Below are 16,457 nucleotides of genomic sequence, written 5' to 3' on the forward strand. Positions count from 1 at the left end.
AAAAAACTGCCTTTTCCCGAATGAGATCTAGAAGGTGATTATTCATCAAACCTTGCCTGCACTTGTTCTGGGGAGGCTATAGTTGACAAGAGGCTGATCCCTGAATCTTCGTGGACTCTGGTTACTGGTTTACACAGGAGGGCCACGGTAGTTAGGATTTGCTTGTGGCTCGTGAGGACTCTTGCCGGGAATATTCGATTTCCTCGTGGCATAGTATTACTCCATCCGTTCCAAATTATAACTTTCCTGAGAGTCAAACCATTTATATTTGACTATAATTATAGAGAGAATCATAAAGTTTTATGGTACCGAATAGATATACTATGAAAATATATTTAATGAAAAAATTAATGGTACTTATTTGGTATCATGAATATTAGTATTTTATTGTATAAATTTGTCAAACTTGAGATGCATCGACTCTCAAAGAAAATTGGAATGATTTATAATTTGGAACGGAGGGAGTATAATAATAAAAGCGTCACTTGCTTAATACTATAATCAGCAGAGGTAGCTGTCGCCCGTCAGAGATTAACAAACAATTTCCGGAGGAATGACGTGTGAGAACGTGACCCAAAATGCTTGTAACTGCGGCAGAAAAATATTGAGGTGTACCGGCGCCAATTGGCATGTTAGGCGTTAATTAGAACAAAAAGCGAGAGATATGAGAGCTCAGTATGTGTGTGCGTGCGTGAAAATGGCCATGTCAGCACCAACGAGTCAAGCTAGCTGTTCTCGTAGGACCTACTGTGTATAGCAGCGGCGACGTCCTTAGTTGAAAGAATGTTGGGCGACGTCCTTAGTTGAAAGAATGTTGGGCGACGTGTGTGATCAGCCGTGGCCCAGGTTAGACTGCCATAACACGCCGTGGCACTTCAGGCGCGCGCGACCATTGTTTGGCAGCCGCCGCGTGCCCGCGTGCAGTGCACTGCGCTATTCCTGATAGTGATCCAGTTTAGCACCTGTAGGTTCAAAATTCGTCAGTTAAAATAAAGTACTCGCTCGCTCGTTAACTTTTCTAGGAAGTTGAACAAACCGTGTCCAAAGGAATTCGAAGATACTCCTACAAATAAGCATACTCGCAAAAGAAAGATATAGTTCAAATATTTAGCATTTTCTTGGGAGCTCACAGCTGCAAAAGGGACGGGTATCAAATTATCAATTTAAATAATACAATTTAAAAGACACGCATAAAACATGTTAATCTCGGATGGTTTCGAAATGAATATCTTAAACACTTGGATGAAGCTCACGAAATATGAATGAAAAGTGTCCGCATTGGTGGATCGGTCCAGACAATATCTGGAAGGCCCAAGTCCATTGCTACGGATGTCAAATGTTAGGCCCAACTAACAACAAAATTAAGGCCTATCCCTTTCAAAAATCCTGGGAGACTGACCTTACCAAATCCGGCCCATTTCTTCCAGCGTTGGCAGCAGCATTTCATACACCCATAGACCATGCACACTGATCTTCATCTTCCCTTTGCCTCGTGCCAGAGTGCCAGCTGCCGGCCTGCCGCACCATGGCATTGGCACCAGCCATTTCGGGCCCACCGTCCATGCACCGAGTCCATCCAAGGTCTCGACCCAACACCTCAGCGAAATACAGCGCCCACGCGCCCATTCCACAACCGCAAAACCGTCCTCTCACTGCGTGTGGGTCCCGCAGGTGGAGCCCAGACGTCATCCTCACACCACTCTCGAAACTACGTGTAGACGTAGCAGCGGCCACCTCTCTCCGGAGACAACCGCATCCCTCTCAATTCACCACTCTCCCTAGGCTGAGGGCTCCTCTTCTCCCCCCCCCCTACCGTCTCCGCGCGATCCCATCGCCTCACCGCCGCGCCGCCGCCGCCATGGCGTTCCTCGCGAGGGCGCTCCGCCAGTCAAACTCGCGCCTGTCGTCGCGCTGCCCCGCCGTGGCCGCGTCCTGCCGCTGGATCTCCCCGACCGCCGCCGCGGGATCGCCGGAGGCCGGCGCGGCGGTGGCGCCGGCCGACCCGGAGCTGCCGCCGCCGAGGGAGCCCGTGGGGGGCGCCCGGGTGGAGCTTCCGCCCAACCCGGAGGACGCGCTCGAGGTGTTCGTGGACGGGCACGCGGTGCGGATCCCCAAGGGCTTCACCGTGCTCCAGGCCTGCGAGGTCGCCGGCGTCGACATCCCGCGCTTCTGCTACCACAGCAGACTCTCCATCGCCGGGAACTGCCGCATGTGCCTCGTCGAGGTCGAGAAGTCGCCCAAGCCCGTCGCCTCCTGCGCCATGCCTGCCCTCCCAGGTCAGCCGCAGCCACCCATGCGCGCCCGTCGCGTTTCGTCGGCGGTTTCCTTGTTCCTGCGTGTTGATTTGAGATTGAAAACTGGGTCATGTTGATCTGTTGCTCTGGTGAATTAGCTAGTGTTGGGTGCCTCAAATGCTCAGATCCATTCCTTTCCTTGGCATCTCAGCAATTTAGAGTTATGAGTAGATTTGCTTGTTTGATTTCCATGTCATTGGAAATGGTTGGAGAAAATAGATACCTCAACCTTGATTTAGTGGATTTTGGAGTACTGAATGACCACTCTTGCTGGATTAGGGATGAAGATTAAGACAAACACCCCAGTGGCGAAGAAGGCGAGGGAGGGTGTCATGGAGTTCCTGCTGATGAACCATCCACTAGACTGCCCAATTTGCGATCAGGGTGGGGAGTGCGACCTCCAGGATCAGTCTATGGCATTTGGTGCTGACCGTGGTCGGTTCACCGAGATGAAGCGGTCAGTTGTGGACAAGAATTTGGGCCCCTTGGTAAAGACAGTGATGACCCGTTGCATCCAATGCACAAGGTAATGCATTTGTGCTTCTTGGTCGTACCTGTTAGTATCCGCTTCAGGGGAGTTCATGTCTATCCTGTTTGCCTATGTTCTAAATTCTGCAAGTGCTTCATTCTTAAAGCATTATATACTGGGTTAAGAGCTGATTATCATCAACCTTTGGAGCCCTGCCTTTTTTCTGATCTTTTTTGTGCTTCAGTCTGCTGGTTTCTTATTTTGCATTGTCATTGTCTGCTGTAGAAAAAAACTGTTCTCAATAGCTTTGTACCTTGGCTGACATGTAATGTTATTTTCTATTTTATATTTCAGGTGTGTCAGGTTTGCAACTGAGGTTGCTGGTGTTCAAGACCTTGGTATGTTAGGTCGTGGCAGTGGTGAAGAAATTGGAACATATGTTGAGAAACTTATGACAAGTGAACTATCTGGAAATGTTATTGATATCTGCCCTGTTGGGGCTCTTACATCCAAGCCATTTGCATTTAAAGCTCGGAACTGGGAGCTGAAGGGCACCGAGACTATTGATGTTACTGATGCAGTAGGGTCAAACATAAGAGTTGACAGCAGAGGTCCTGAAGTTATGCGTATTGTTCCACGTATCAACGAGGTTTGATTATTCCCCACTTCTCTTACAATTTTGACTCCTTTGTGTTTGTTTTAGTCCTTTATTCTATACCTTTGAGAAAACAAAGATTATGTTTAGTTAACATCACTTCCTGTTCCTTGCAGGACATCAATGAGGAATGGATATCTGACAAAACGCGGTTTTGTTATGATGGTCTGAAGAGGCAAAGACTAAATGACCCTATGATTCGTGGTCCTGATGGCAGGTTTAAGGCCGTGACATGGCGTGATGCTCTTGCTGTTGTTGCTGAGGTCTTGCATCAAGTTAAGCCAGAAGAAATTACTGGAGTTGCTGGAAAACTTTCTGATGCAGAATCCATGATGGCTCTGAAAGATTTTGTTAACAGAATGGGTTCAGACAAGGTCCTCTGCGAGGGAAATGGTCCGAATCCTCCAGCAGATCTGCGATCGAACTACCTGATGAATACAGGCATTGCTGGGCTTGAAAAAGCTGATGTCTTCCTTTTGGTTGGCACTCAGGTAGAATTCTCCTCATTGTTCTCATGGCTAATATCTAGTACCATTTTATCGACTTGTGTTCTCTAAAACACCATTATATTGTATGATCACTTAATCATATGCTGTTGGCATGCTTTTGCGATATCTATGTGGTGCACACGAATTAAAATGGAGCTGATACTATTGAAACAAAAGATATAGTTGATTTCAGTTTTCAAGCATATGGAGACACCATTACTATTATTATCTGTCAGAAAGGTTATATAATTGATCTGGTTCGACCCCCCAAAAAAAAAATCTTTCCTACATGTAATAGTTCATCTTTGAAGTGTCATGTTCTATTATTAAACCTTTTGTCTCCTCATGCTACCTTTTAGTCATGTCTTGCTATGTGAGGTCTTATTATAATGACATGACCCTCTTTTGTGCCATGGAACAGCCAAGAGTGGAGGCTGCTATGGTTAATGCTAGGATTCGGAAGACTGTTGGAGCAACACAAGCAAAGGTGGGCTACATCGGTCCTCCAGCCGACTTGAACTATGACCATGAGCATCTTGGCACAGGTCCTGAGACCCTTGTTGAGATTGCAGAGGGTCGACATCCTTTCTGCTCAGTACTGCAATCTGCCAAAAACCCTGTCATCATTGCTGGAGCTGGATTATTTGAACGGGAGGACCAAGATGCCCTATTCTCAACGATTGAGACTGTAGCCAAGAAGTTCAATGTGACAAGACCAGACTGGAATGGCCTTAATGTCCTATTGCTCCATGCTGCGCAGGCTGCAGCTCTTGATCTTGGCCTTGTTGCTAATCCTGCTGAGAGCATCAAGTCAGCGAAGTTCTTGTACCTGATGGGAGCTGATGATATAAGCCTAGACAAGCTTCCAGAAGATGCATTTGTTGTTTACCAGGGACACCATGGTGACAAGGCTGTCTATAGGGCCAATGTTATTCTGCCATCTTCAGCATTCAGTGAGAAGGAAGGTACCTACGAGAACACTGAAGGTTGCACCCAGTGGACCATCCCAGCTGTTCCTACTGTTGGTGATGCTAGGGATGATTGGAAGATCATTCGTGCTCTTTCTGAAGTTGCTGGGGCTCAGCTGCCTTACGACAGTCTCTCAGCTGTGAGGGACCGAATCAGTACTGTTGCGCCTAATCTCATTCATGTAGATGAGAAGGAACCATGCACAATTTCTGCTGAGGTGAAGCCGCCAGTAAAGCAACAAGTGAGCTCAACCCCGTTCAAAACCGTCATCGAGAACTTCTATATGACTGATGCAATCACACGAGCTTCAAAGATAATGGCCCAATGCAGTGCGACCTTGTTGAAGAAGTGAGCTCTGCTCCCCTTCAAGCTAATCATCGGCGAACAGCATCCTAGTTCCCTTTTTTCCTTGCTACGAGTTTCACCACCCGTTGCTTGCTTGGTTGGGAGGTTGGTGTATAATTTGGACTGCCTCTAGATTTTCAGAGCAGCAAAACTTGATCGGTGCATTTCTGTGTTGTGTATGAGAAGCAGAGCACACTCAATAAGCTTGTTGTCCTTTTGAATCATACAACGACTGCAAGCAATGATTTTGCCTTTCTCAGATTTGTTCCCTCCGCTCGGTGTTGAATGCCACTTATGTAAGCTGGCAAAATAAATTAGTAGGTTAAATTGCTAAAATGATTTAGGGTCAACTGATATACCACTCTGCTTCCTTTGCCAGATTTTACTGGCCCGTTACTCCGTTGAAAGACTTGCCTCGCACCTGTTATCATTTGGTTATGTCAACCTGACCTCCTTATCTGGTGATAGTACTTGGACCCTCTGTGTTTTTCCTAAAAGAATTCACATTTTTCACCTGGGTCGCAACATAACTCTTGGAGATCGTAAAATTTCTTCACATAAATTTGGTAACCAAGACCACTCGCAAAGAACAGCTGATCGCTTCGTCTAGAACCTACCCTGTATAACACTTTCACCGTGTCTTGAACATGCTAGAAATTCGAAGAGAGCGTCAGGGCACTCTATTTAGGCTTATACTCGTCTCCACAGCAAGAGGCTGCAGGAAGCGACCAATAGAGGCAGCGCTCAAGCCGTGTCTTATCCAACCGCCACCTCGCTCGCTCAACACCCACTCTCGGCATGGTGCTCCACGGCGTCACACCGGCCGTGTCTCCGCCCGCCGCCCGCCCCTGCCTCATCCACGGCGCCTGCGGAGCCCTCCCGCACCCGGCTGCAGCCCCAGCGCGCGCTCTCGGGCACCTTCCCTCCCGCCTCCTCGTCAGCGTCGGCGACCCGCGCGCGGGCAGAGCCGTCTGGCGCGTGAGGCGGCGGGTGCGGTACGTGGAGGAGGATGAGGGGGAGGACGACGAGGCGGAGTGGGGGCACAACGAAGACGTCGCGAGGATGGAGCGGTACACCGAGGACGCGCGCGACCAGGCGCTGCTGGTGAAGGCCCGGGTGGACGACGAGGTGGAGGTCGTGCTCGTCTTCAGGGTACTCTCCCAACACTAGCAGGCCGTTGTCCTCGTCAGGATGGATGCTTTGGCTCTGCTGCTTATGCGTGATCGCACTCTGTGGGCAGGGCTTCTCGTCGAGCTTGAGCGGGGGAACGGCGACGGATCCGGCGAGGAGCATCCTGCCGGAGAGGGCGATCGTACAGTCGGTGGACGTGGTGAAGGGGCCGTTTGACCCCAACAACATCGAGTACCTGGAGAAGGGGGTGGAATGGGACGACTTCAAGAGCCGCCTGCAATAGAAAGAATTTTTCCTTGCAAATGTTGCATGCTGCTGTGTCAGTTAATCGAGAGAAAAAAACGGTCACCGCCTTTCTTTTTGGAAACAACTTCTGTTCAACGACTTATCAAGACGTGCTTGTGCATTGGTCATCACAAATGATCAAGAGATTGATCGAGGCAGTAAAATCAACAAAAGAATGCATCTATACTCGATGGGACCCTACAGATCAGGTCATCAATAGTCATAGAAAAGGCCAAGACGGCTGATGAGGAATGTCTGACAAGCAGAAGATCACTCGCGTTTGAAAAATCGTGTACAAACCCCCCAATAAAACTCATATAAAAAGAATCGACCATTCTACTGCAGTCGCACGTGTGCGGCGGTTGTACATTCTATGTTCCAGCTGCGGCTGTCACTAGCCGATCATTTCCATGCGACCGAGTCGATCTCGTTCCTTGCAGATTTGTACAGCTCTAGCCTCTTCACCAAGGCATCCCTCTTCTCCATCAAAGCGGGATCCTCATCCAACATCGCGCTGAGCTGTTTCTTCTGCATTATGAAAAGCAAAGCAACTGAGGGATTAATCCATTGTCCAATTTATTTTTTGAACATGTTGAGAATAAATTTGGAGTAACCAGGAATATATAAAAATCTTCCAAGGATCATTGCTAACATGAAATGATCTAGACTAGATTAATAAAAAAATAAGGGGGAACTAAATGCTACTCTCAGATTCTCTGAACCCTGTGCGCAAGAACAAGAATCACTAAGAAAAAGTTCACAAACTACACGAGAAACCAGGCACGCCACACCAGCGCGCCTTGTACAAAACAATAAAATGAAGAGCAATAACAGTACAGTCCCCTATCTTTCTTTTCAGTCAGTTAACTGTGATTTAACTACAAACACATGCACCTGTCTTCTAATTGCGTGCAAAATAGTATAATTAGTGAAAGTAAAACATACCTCCTTGCTTCCCACGTGAGCGTAGAAACGATTAAGCAAATTTCTTTTTGCCTCTTTCACTTGACAATGTACAATGGCTTTCGGAATTGTGTTCCGCAACGTCTCACAGACCATGTTAATATAAGATGACACATTTGATCCTGACAAAGGAAAAAAAGTAAAACAACAATTAAGCCATAATTAGCGTACATCATAATGGACTCAATTTACATGGTTATTCACACTGGTGGTGAATTTTACTGACACAGAAAGCATGCAGCTAATGCAGAATATACCACAAGCATGAGCGTTAACAAAGGACAGTGGCACTACAATCATGTGTCTACAGTTGATACAAGGAAGAAGAATGAAAGACACCACAGATTGGTCACTAAGTAGCAACCTATAATATCATATTTCGCCGTGCAAGGGAGATATAAAACTGTAACTACAACCAACTGTTGGGGAAACCTATGGCACCGTGGCTGTCTGGCTAAGGGCCACAGAATTCAAGGAAGGTGTGTTGTGCATTTTTTAAATCAAATGTCCTTTTCTACAAAGAGAGTGAGGAAGGTGTATTTACCGATTCTCCTGAGATGATTGTCCTGATACCTATCACTCACTGGAGTGTTCTTATCAGCTGCTTTCTCTGGTTCAGTAGGAAGTTTACGGAAAAATTCTACTGTTAGGTAGCTGGCTTCCATCTCAACTAGACGGAGAACAGTCTTTCGACCGTCCTCGCGGAACCTTTCCAGGCTTTCATTTGCAGCAGCAGCTATATCTGATTGAAGTGTTGGGAATCGCTTCAACTCCTGTGATGTCCAAGATAAATTGTGATTCATCAGTAAGAAGAAACGGTAAGGCAAAAGAGAAAGAAGAAACAAAGAAGGCACTAACGTCTGTTGCTGCAATAGATCTCCGAACAAGCTCCTTCAAGACCAAATGGACCTGAAAAAATGAGATCATTAACCACATGTAGAAGATCCTGTGAAATACAATTCAAGTGGCCTAGAAAACACAGGTAGTGGACATCTTCATCCAGCAACTTCTTGAAAAATTCATTTCAGTGTCAACAATAGAATGTCCTTGCATCACATTTCAGAATGTCCCTGACAAGATAAGCTTTTCTGCTACACATAACGCATAGGGGGCATGGCTTCTATCATTCATTGGGACACCCCTAGATTAGCGTCAGGGAATAGTGTGCACATCATATGATTTTGGCAGCAAGGCCAATGAACCTTTTAATTTCAGCTCTACCTTGATGATTACAAGAGCCTTATAGTAGTTCCCTGCTTTTCCAGTTTGCCTTTCTAATAACAGTAACATTGTCTAAGTTTTTTCCAGCAGACAGTAGAACATCCAAACCAACATGTTGTAGATTTATTAATGGGTGGATAATATAAAAATCTACGCATGCATATAGGATATGAAATTACTAAATATATTCACTTATACATAAACTATTGAAAACATGAACCAAAAAAAGACTAAAAGGAGCCATGCGCCAACAGAGAAGCCATACCGCATCAACAGAAGCTTCAGCTGGACCCTTAAAGTAGCTTAGAGAACTATCTATAAGCCTTCTGTAACCTTGCTCAGGGGCAATCAAGTGGGGCTGGTAACCATCAGCCTCTGAAATAACTTTCCGAACATTTTGCATTGAAAGATGCCGGTCAAATGGAAGTTTCTTCAGTGCTGCGGGTAATTGGTTGTCAAAGACACCATAAATCCGATCTCCACCTGGCCGACTGAAAAAAGGGGAGTAATGATTAAGTGTAAATTGTCAAAAGCATTCCTCAAAATGATTCTGCTATCTTAGCAATACATATTATAAGTATTGTATTGGCAATAATTATGGAAGGGACAAGCACATTAGGAAAAAGGCCAGTTGAATATCTTACCCGCCATCCAAGTGCTCTTTAAAAACACGATCAAATGCACGGCACATATCCAATATTGTGTACAACTGAGCCTGCAGATTATGTGACCTTTATGAGAGAAATACAACATAAACAAGGTTCAAAAATATATAATGCACAGTTGCTTTGTTTTTTTACTCATCCCTGCAAATAAACAGTGCAGATTGTGGCACAAACCAGCACTGATACTTATACTTAATTCACACAGCAACCTAACACAGATAATAAAAGAAAAATAGAGTTATTCTTACCCCAGCATCACCACCAATTGGCCTACCCAGTTTATCTAACTGGGCTTCTATTTCATCAATTGTTTTGTTAATCAGGGCTATAATACTTGGAATTTTTGCTCTGATCACAGCCTCTAAATGCTGCATATAAATGGAAATACATCAGCAGTCAGCATATGCAATTCAAAAGTATATTTTAATAGCATACCGCAGGAGCAAAATGCCCTCACCTGTGACAGAAGCTTGGCAAGATACTCTGCACCCATTTTATGTGCCAAGTGTCCATATTCAGGACTACTCTCAAAGTATTCTTTTTCTTTGCGCCTTGCTGAGAGCATGTCAACATTCCTGTTGATATCAGCTTGTGAGCGGTTGACAATTCCCACCCAGGGGTGTTGTAAGCGATACTGCCTCCCTTCAAGTACCTAGAATTCCATGAGGTGCCAAAGAAGAATGAGAAGAAGCCCCCCAAAAAAGCAAAAAGGAACATAGCCTCCGAGACTATGAAGAGAATAGAACCCCATGAAGAGAGAATTTATTTTAGTGATATGTAAATAGACGATGAGTTAGGAGAAACTGGGAAATGTCATACATCAACGGCATTGGTACCCTTGTCCATCAAATCAAGCTTTGTTAAGACTCCAAAAGTCCTGTCACCTTAAGATGTCAAGAAAAAAGATGTTAATATATGATTTGAATTAAATAAGTATACCAACAAAATGATTTATCAATAATCCTATCTAATGGAAAGTGAGATATTCAAATGCTGCAGGGTGGGGGAAAATATTCAAAAACTGCACCTGAAGGATCAACATCCCTAGCAAGCTTGATAGCGTCCGATGTTGCTATATCTTGGTTAGCTGGGGAGATGGCCAAGATGATGCAATTTGGCTGAAGTATCCAGACAAAAAGACCATAAGTAAAAAAATGTTACGATTTAAACGACATGATCAAAGCATCTTTAGCAACACATAATATATATCTCATAATTTAGTGATCTAGATACACAACCAGAGTGAAAAATGCTATCTGTAAATTCATAATGCCCAGATCAGGGGAAAAACGCCCACAAGTCACTGTAAAGCTAGAACAAGGATAATACTGGGAATGGACTAATGTGCCACAGAAGATTCAATGACGTACAAGTAGCTCTAGCAAACATCACACTATAGTAAGTAGCAATCAGCAGAGATTATTTTCTTTACCTTGTCAACGTAAGATCGAACCATGTTTTCAATATCTTGAACAATAGATTCTGCCTGCCCCTCTGTAGTAAAATGTTACAGGTACAAAAAGTTAAATAAAAGAAGGGTATGGTAACTAAAACCAAAGCAACTAATTCATCAACTCTAGCATTACCTACAGCGACCTTTGTCAATCCAGGAAGATCAATAAGTGTCAAGTTAACAACTGCAAACAGAAGTATGGCAAATTAATTTACAGACGATTCAAGGGGTAAGGAATATAAATGTACTCACTGCATATAAAACTTCAAGTAACATAGTAAAGCCTGTGCATCAAGAATGTACAGTTACAGTTTTTGTTACTTGTGCTTCAGGAACAGGAACAAGAAAGAACCTCAATTCTATATATGTGGCTATTGCTTTGATTGTACAATGAATAGAAGACATGACACACCATTTTTCATTATCTTGACAGTTTAAAATCAGAGTCGTTTAATCTTAAAATCTTAATGCATCAAAGATTGAGTGTTCTGATCATTCGGTCCTGAGTAAAGTTAAATCTTATGATCTTAATGTACAGATGACTGAATACTATCTCATGCTATTACTCTGTACTGACTTCTGTGCACAGGTGTTCCCAAAAGAAGAACCAACAGGCACAAATTACTCATATTAGACTATTGCCTATACCAATTCACATGAAAACCTACAATATTTATAGGTTTTGCTGGAGGAGCAGAATCAATGAAATCTTAAAGAAGAGAACAATTGGATTTAAGGCCAATGCTGGAAAATCCAAATTCCCATGTTTACGGTGCATCAATACTTCAGAAACCAGAACAAGCATCAATACTTACCATGCGGTGAATAGATGCTCAAATGGATGGGAACATTTGAAATAGCTTTAGTTTTCCCAGTTATGCGATCTGTTTCATCAGCAATCTCCTTCCTCACAGCAGCTGCAATTACATGGAGATTAAAAAATAGTTCAACTAGACTTATTTAACAAATATACAAAAACAGAAATAGAAGTTCAATAACAAATGCTATTTGATGTCTCATTAATAAAATACAGATATAGATGGATATAAATAACTATCAAATTGCCATTCTAGACACAATAGAAAGCAGCCCAGGAATCGATGGATGAAATCAATTCAACTGCAAGCAAATATTCAGGGCTCCATCAATAAACTGGTTCCCAGTTATCTCTTTCCTGAACTAATAACAATTAGTTCCTTTCACACATGACATTTCTACTTTTTTTTTAAAATACAGCGAATAGTTATGTGCAGCATCGATAGAAACTCAGTATACAAATAAAAAGAGATAAAGCCAATGTATTTCATTCATTTACGGAAAGCAAAGCAACCAAGATTAAAGCAAGGAAAAACTACAATATTTATAATTTATATGCATTGCAAATATTTCCTAAATATGTTGTAGTATACATCGCGTTGGTTGTCCTTGTCAATATTTATATAGTAGCAAAAGGCAACTCCTAATATGCCCTGTTGCTCAAATACTATGCCATGCTAACTATTAGTCAAAGCATGTAATAGTAAATGGCATCATACATTGTTTAACTCTGTAGTATCAGTTTTGTTCAATTTCGGTAAGACAGATGACGCACAATGTTCAAATTGTATCTATCTTATTTGAACATAATTGAAATGAACCTTCCCAACAGGCAGGCAGGCATCTTAGTATATCACTAACCCTAACAATTAGAAGTGAATAAAACAAGCAAATTGCTGTGATAATTGATAAATAAACACAAACCCATCGCCTTACCAAAGTCGGTGAACCGCTTCCTCGGGGCGTGGAGGAACTCCGCATACTCTTGCCCACCCTCCGTCTTGTGCAGCTGCAACACTAGAGGCCGCCTCGTCACAATACCTAATCAAAACCCAAATTAAATCCTCAAACGCCCAAGCCGATCCAAATCAAACAGCACGCGCGCGATCTAGCCACAGCATTACCAGATCCACGGGGCAGGAAGTCCCTCCCCACTATGCTCTCGAGCACCGACGACTTCCCGGAACTCTGGAGGCATCAGGAGAAGGAAAAAAAAACGCCAACCAAACATGAGAGAGCGCGCTGGCTAGATCTGAGGCGGGGTCGAGCGGATCTGGAAGCGAGGCAGCAGGCTGCGGCGGTGCGTACCTGCCCACCGACGACAGCGACGGAGGGGAGCGCCTCCCAGAGCGAGCCCTCGCCGCCGCCGCCGTGGTCACCGAGGACGGTGCACGCGCGCTGGATCCGGTTCACCAGCCCGATCAGGCTCTCCATGGTCGCCATCCCGGGCGAGGCCGCACGCGAAGGTTCGCCGGCGGCTCTGTGTCAGGCTGCGGCGGTCGTCGGCGGCGAGCGGGCGGGAGGCGGTGGGATCTAACGAGTGGGAAGAGGGGAAAATCGCAGCGACAGATTTTAAAAGCGAGCAGCATGTAGTTTTGCTCGCGAGGTGGTGGCGGTCGGGACTCGGGAGGATGGGTTTGCGTGGACGCGGCGTTCGAGCGCCGGGGCCGGGGAGCTGAGCCACTGCAGGTGGGGATACGAGATCTGTGGGGTCACGATGGCAGTGACAGTTTTCCGAGGTGGGGCCGGCCGTCCGGCTGGTATGGACGTTTGAACGCGCGGAGGACGTGCGCGGTGGATGGGCTTGAATGGACCGGGGCTATGGATCGGGAACCGTGGGCTCAGATTGTCGGAAAGCAGCTGGTTTCGGTGTGGCACACTGGCAACCTCTCAGCCGTGTGAGCCTGACGCTTCAGCAAAAGCTACGCGGTGGTGTCATGTTCGATTTGCAGTCGACTTGCAAAATTTACTTCGAGTTTTATTCAAATTTGGAAACTCCAGAAGGCCGATGCTAACAGTATCTTGGCAGCTGGCAGGACAATCTGTCAACATGTAAAGATAAAAGAAAAGAAATTGAAATTAACAAGTCCTCCAAGATACTCCATTATGGATCTATTGGAAAATGCCAGGAAATGTCACTGTGCGTGCCGCACACATGGCGCTTTGTAAATTGTAAGCTTAACCACCAATTGATCATCCAAATAACCCTGAGCATTCGCAACACAACACAGCCATCCAAGCGTAACATCAGAACAGTACACATTCTCAAATTCGCACCACATGACTCACAACCCCGCAGATAAGGTTCATCACAACTGGTAATAGGCTTCCCCAGAGGCGCTTTAATTTACTTGAGAACTGTAATGCAAGATACACTCATGGTTTGTACTCCACATAACTGCTAACAATATAGGGGAGGTTTAAGATGTCAGCATCTTTTCCACATTGTTATAAGAAACTCTGCGAAAGTTACCCAATTTTGTTTTAGAACTCGATGTTGCAAAGAGATAGAATGGATACACTTCGCGGAAACAATGCAGCCCGGATCTCAATTACATAATTATTATCAGATATTCGGGTTACATATTTATTATCATTATTTGAGAAATACTAGGTGACTTGCACCAGTAAGTTGATACCATAAACCACAATACAGACACACAACAACAGATGCACTACACAATCTAACAAGTTAACAAAAGCCAAACCAGCACTACATAAATAGGTATGGCGATGGCTTTACTCCAACAGAAGCAGCAAGGTGTGCCTTCTACCTTGGAGTCGAACCTTCCTTGCAAAGTCTCACCAATTTATGGGGGCAAAGGAAAATAGCCATCCATTCATCATGTGATGTGGTGCATTAAATCTTTGGATCACGCAACAGCAGTCGGTATATCTCATTGTTGTGCTCTGACATGTACTCGTACCCAAGACTCTCAGCACGACTCTTGAATTCATCGAAGTCTTTTGGTGGCACTTGTATGCCAACTAATACATTTGCTCCAGCTTCACCCTGCACAAGAGAATTAGTTGATGACATTTAAATAATTACAGCTCTTTTTTGGTGGTCTCAATTGTTTACTAACATTCATACAAGCAATATACATGTCCCAGAACAACTTCAGCATGGTATGTACTTTTTTTTCGCAAGTTCAGAATGGAAAGGAGCATATGATCGTTTAAAGATCAGGGTTTTTTTTATTCATGTTCCGACTTCGTGGACTGGAAGTAACAAAAAGATCATAGTTTCAAATTATGAGATTGCATAGATAGACACGATTATAAGAAGGGTACAGACAAGACTGATCACGTACCTGTGCACGATAATGGAAAAGGCTGATATTCCAACAAGGACTGAATGCATCCAAAAATTTCATGAGGGCCCCAGGCCTTTCTGGAAAAATGAACCGGTAAACAAGTTCATCTTTTATTTCTGATCTGCCTCCAATCTGAAAATTGACAATGGAATCACTAACAAAATAACAGGATATGTGCACGAAAAATGGTCCTAAGGGAACTAAAACAATTTTGGCAATTCAAAACCTTGGTAGTGTACTAGATTATCTTACAAAATACGTGAGCTGCAATCTGCACTTTTTAAAGTAATCATTTCCAAACTAGACGGCTTCTCAGGTTGCAATTTGCAAAAATCATACTAGACATCTTAACGGATGTAAATGCATATCCATTTGAACATACAAACTAGATATTAACGTAATATCACTAACAATAAACTACATTGACAACTGATTTCTTTGAAAAATAATGTGGTAATAGCTATGAGTGTGAGAGATGCAACATACAAAGTATCTAAGATGGTCCTTCGCCAAATCATTGTCAGTAAGGTTAACAGTCCTCAGTTTTGCAGATTCCATGCGATCCACCATTGCTCCAAGCTCATTGTCAGTGTAAATGCCAACGCTGTAACAAATAACAATTTAAGTATTTAAGGTAACCATTGCTGTGCATTAATAAATAAAAAGATCAAATAATAAACTAAAAAATGTACATCTCAGCCAAGGAAAAGAACACTGGCAATTTGATACGGACGAATAATAAGAAAGAGTGTCCAACTTTATATGTACCTGTAAAGAACAAGGGCATCTTTAGCGTTAGAATCGTATCTGTATTTAAATTCAGTAATATTCATCCGGCCAACCTGCAGAATGAGAAGTCACAAGAATTGAAATGGATTTTAAACTATATCATGTTGGCATTACTATCACAGGGTATACCAATTCCGTGAATCTTTTGAAGCTTCCCTGCTCCTCTGGCAGAAATGTAGCTAGCACTGCTTCCCGTTTTCGACCAACATCAGCAAGTTCAGTTACTAGTCTAAGTCGGTCAAAGTTCATATTTGCTCCACTAGTTATTGCAACAACAGTTTCTCCTTTCAAGTTATAGTATTTGCAGTAGGCTTCAGCCCCTGCCAATGCAAGGGCACCAGCAGGTTCAAGGATACTTCTTTTCTCCTCAAACATATCCTGCACACATGAAAAAAGATACATTTCAGTACCATCGATATACTAGGTGCATACTGCAGCATATGTGATGAAACAGGTCGATATGAATACGATAGCCAGTTTGTGCATAGATATTTGTAAATTCTATTTCTGTATCCATACCACCAGAACACTTATGCACAGTTTTTTTTTTTTGGGGGGGTGGGGGGGGGGGGGGGGGGAAGCCTCCTTTAAAAAAGG

At 43.9% G+C, this 16,457-nt stretch overlaps 4 protein-coding genes across 4 annotated transcripts in view; 2 read left to right on the forward strand and 2 right to left on the reverse strand.

Annotated features, from left to right (window-relative positions):
* The first annotated feature begins 1,769 nt into the window (after positions 1-1,769).
* LOC101752822 (NADH dehydrogenase [ubiquinone] iron-sulfur protein 1, mitochondrial) lies at positions 1,770-5,479 on the forward strand. The gene is made up of 5 exons (XM_004981932.2): positions 1,770-2,276; positions 2,574-2,820; positions 3,118-3,412; positions 3,535-3,909; positions 4,328-5,479. The coding sequence occupies exons 1-5, from the start codon at positions 1,859-1,861 to the stop codon at positions 5,225-5,227; spliced, it is 2,235 nt and encodes a 744-aa protein (XP_004981989.1). The 5' UTR covers positions 1,770-1,858; the 3' UTR covers positions 5,228-5,479.
* A 446-nt stretch (positions 5,480-5,925) lies between these two features.
* On the forward strand, positions 5,926-6,820 carry LOC101753647. The gene is made up of 2 exons (XM_004981934.4): positions 5,926-6,372; positions 6,461-6,820. The coding sequence occupies exons 1-2, from the start codon at positions 6,019-6,021 to the stop codon at positions 6,632-6,634; spliced, it is 528 nt and encodes a 175-aa protein (XP_004981991.1). The 5' UTR covers positions 5,926-6,018; the 3' UTR covers positions 6,635-6,820.
* LOC101753235 (dynamin-related protein 1C) lies at positions 6,819-13,324 on the reverse strand. Its single transcript, XM_004981933.4, has 16 exons — positions 13,063-13,324; positions 12,879-12,942; positions 12,691-12,795; positions 11,754-11,855; positions 11,072-11,122; positions 10,918-10,979; positions 10,513-10,603; positions 10,305-10,369; positions 9,943-10,137; positions 9,734-9,853; positions 9,465-9,535; positions 9,086-9,311; positions 8,458-8,508; positions 8,144-8,372; positions 7,582-7,721; positions 6,819-7,164 (listed from the first exon to the last, which is right to left on the reverse strand). The coding sequence occupies exons 1-16, from the start codon at positions 13,195-13,197 to the stop codon at positions 7,039-7,041; spliced, it is 1,833 nt and encodes a 610-aa protein (XP_004981990.1). The 5' UTR covers positions 13,198-13,324; the 3' UTR covers positions 6,819-7,038.
* Positions 13,325-14,276: 952 nt separating this feature from the next.
* Positions 14,277-16,457, reverse strand: part of LOC101754060 (threonine dehydratase biosynthetic, chloroplastic) — a 4,855-nt gene continuing 2,674 nt past the window's right edge. Inside the window, exons 5-9 of the mRNA XM_004981935.4 lie at positions 15,990-16,238; positions 15,840-15,913; positions 15,558-15,675; positions 15,069-15,203; positions 14,277-14,767 (exon numbers count right to left, since the gene is read on the reverse strand). Of these exons, the coding sequence (XP_004981992.1) occupies positions 14,615-14,767; positions 15,069-15,203; positions 15,558-15,675; positions 15,840-15,913; positions 15,990-16,238 (729 nt within the window). The 3' untranslated portion in view covers positions 14,277-14,614. The remainder of the gene's footprint in view (positions 14,768-15,068; positions 15,204-15,557; positions 15,676-15,839; positions 15,914-15,989; positions 16,239-16,457) is intronic.

The sequence above is a fragment of the Setaria italica genome, chromosome IX, assembly GCF_000263155.2.
Source record: "Setaria italica strain Yugu1 chromosome IX, Setaria_italica_v2.0, whole genome shotgun sequence".
NCBI classification, from domain to species: domain Eukaryota; kingdom Viridiplantae; phylum Streptophyta; class Magnoliopsida; order Poales; family Poaceae; genus Setaria; species Setaria italica.

What these genes read in the sequence shown, in the direction of transcription:
- LOC101752822 (XM_004981932.2), top strand. Translation starts at nt 1,859, where the DNA reads ATGGCGTTCCTCGCGAGGGCGCTCCGCCAGTCAAACTCGCGCCTGTCG. An exon ending in CGCCATGCCTGCCCTCCCAG is followed by an intron (nt 2,277 to 2,573) that starts GTCAGCCGCAGC and finishes TTGCTGGATTAG; the next exon opens with GGATGAAGATTAAGACAAAC. An exon ending in TCCTTTTGGTTGGCACTCAG is followed by an intron (nt 3,910 to 4,327) that starts GTAGAATTCTCC and finishes GCCATGGAACAG; the next exon opens with CCAAGAGTGGAGGCTGCTAT.
- LOC101753235 (XM_004981933.4), bottom strand. Translation starts at nt 13,197, where the DNA reads ATGGCGACCATGGAGAGCCTGATCGGGCTGGTGAACCGGATCCAGCGC. An exon ending in TCGCTGTCGTCGGTGGGCAG is followed by an intron (nt 12,943 to 13,062) that starts GTACGCACCGCC and finishes TGATGCCTCCAG; the next exon opens with AGTTCCGGGAAGTCGTCGGT. An exon ending in ATTGACAAAGGTCGCTGTAG is followed by an intron (nt 10,980 to 11,071) that starts GTAATGCTAGAG and finishes ATTTTACTACAG; the next exon opens with AGGGGCAGGCAGAATCTATT.
- LOC101753647 (XM_004981934.4), top strand. Translation starts at nt 6,019, where the DNA reads ATGGTGCTCCACGGCGTCACACCGGCCGTGTCTCCGCCCGCCGCCCGC. An exon ending in AGGTCGTGCTCGTCTTCAGG is followed by an intron (nt 6,373 to 6,460) that starts GTACTCTCCCAA and finishes CTCTGTGGGCAG; the next exon opens with GGCTTCTCGTCGAGCTTGAG.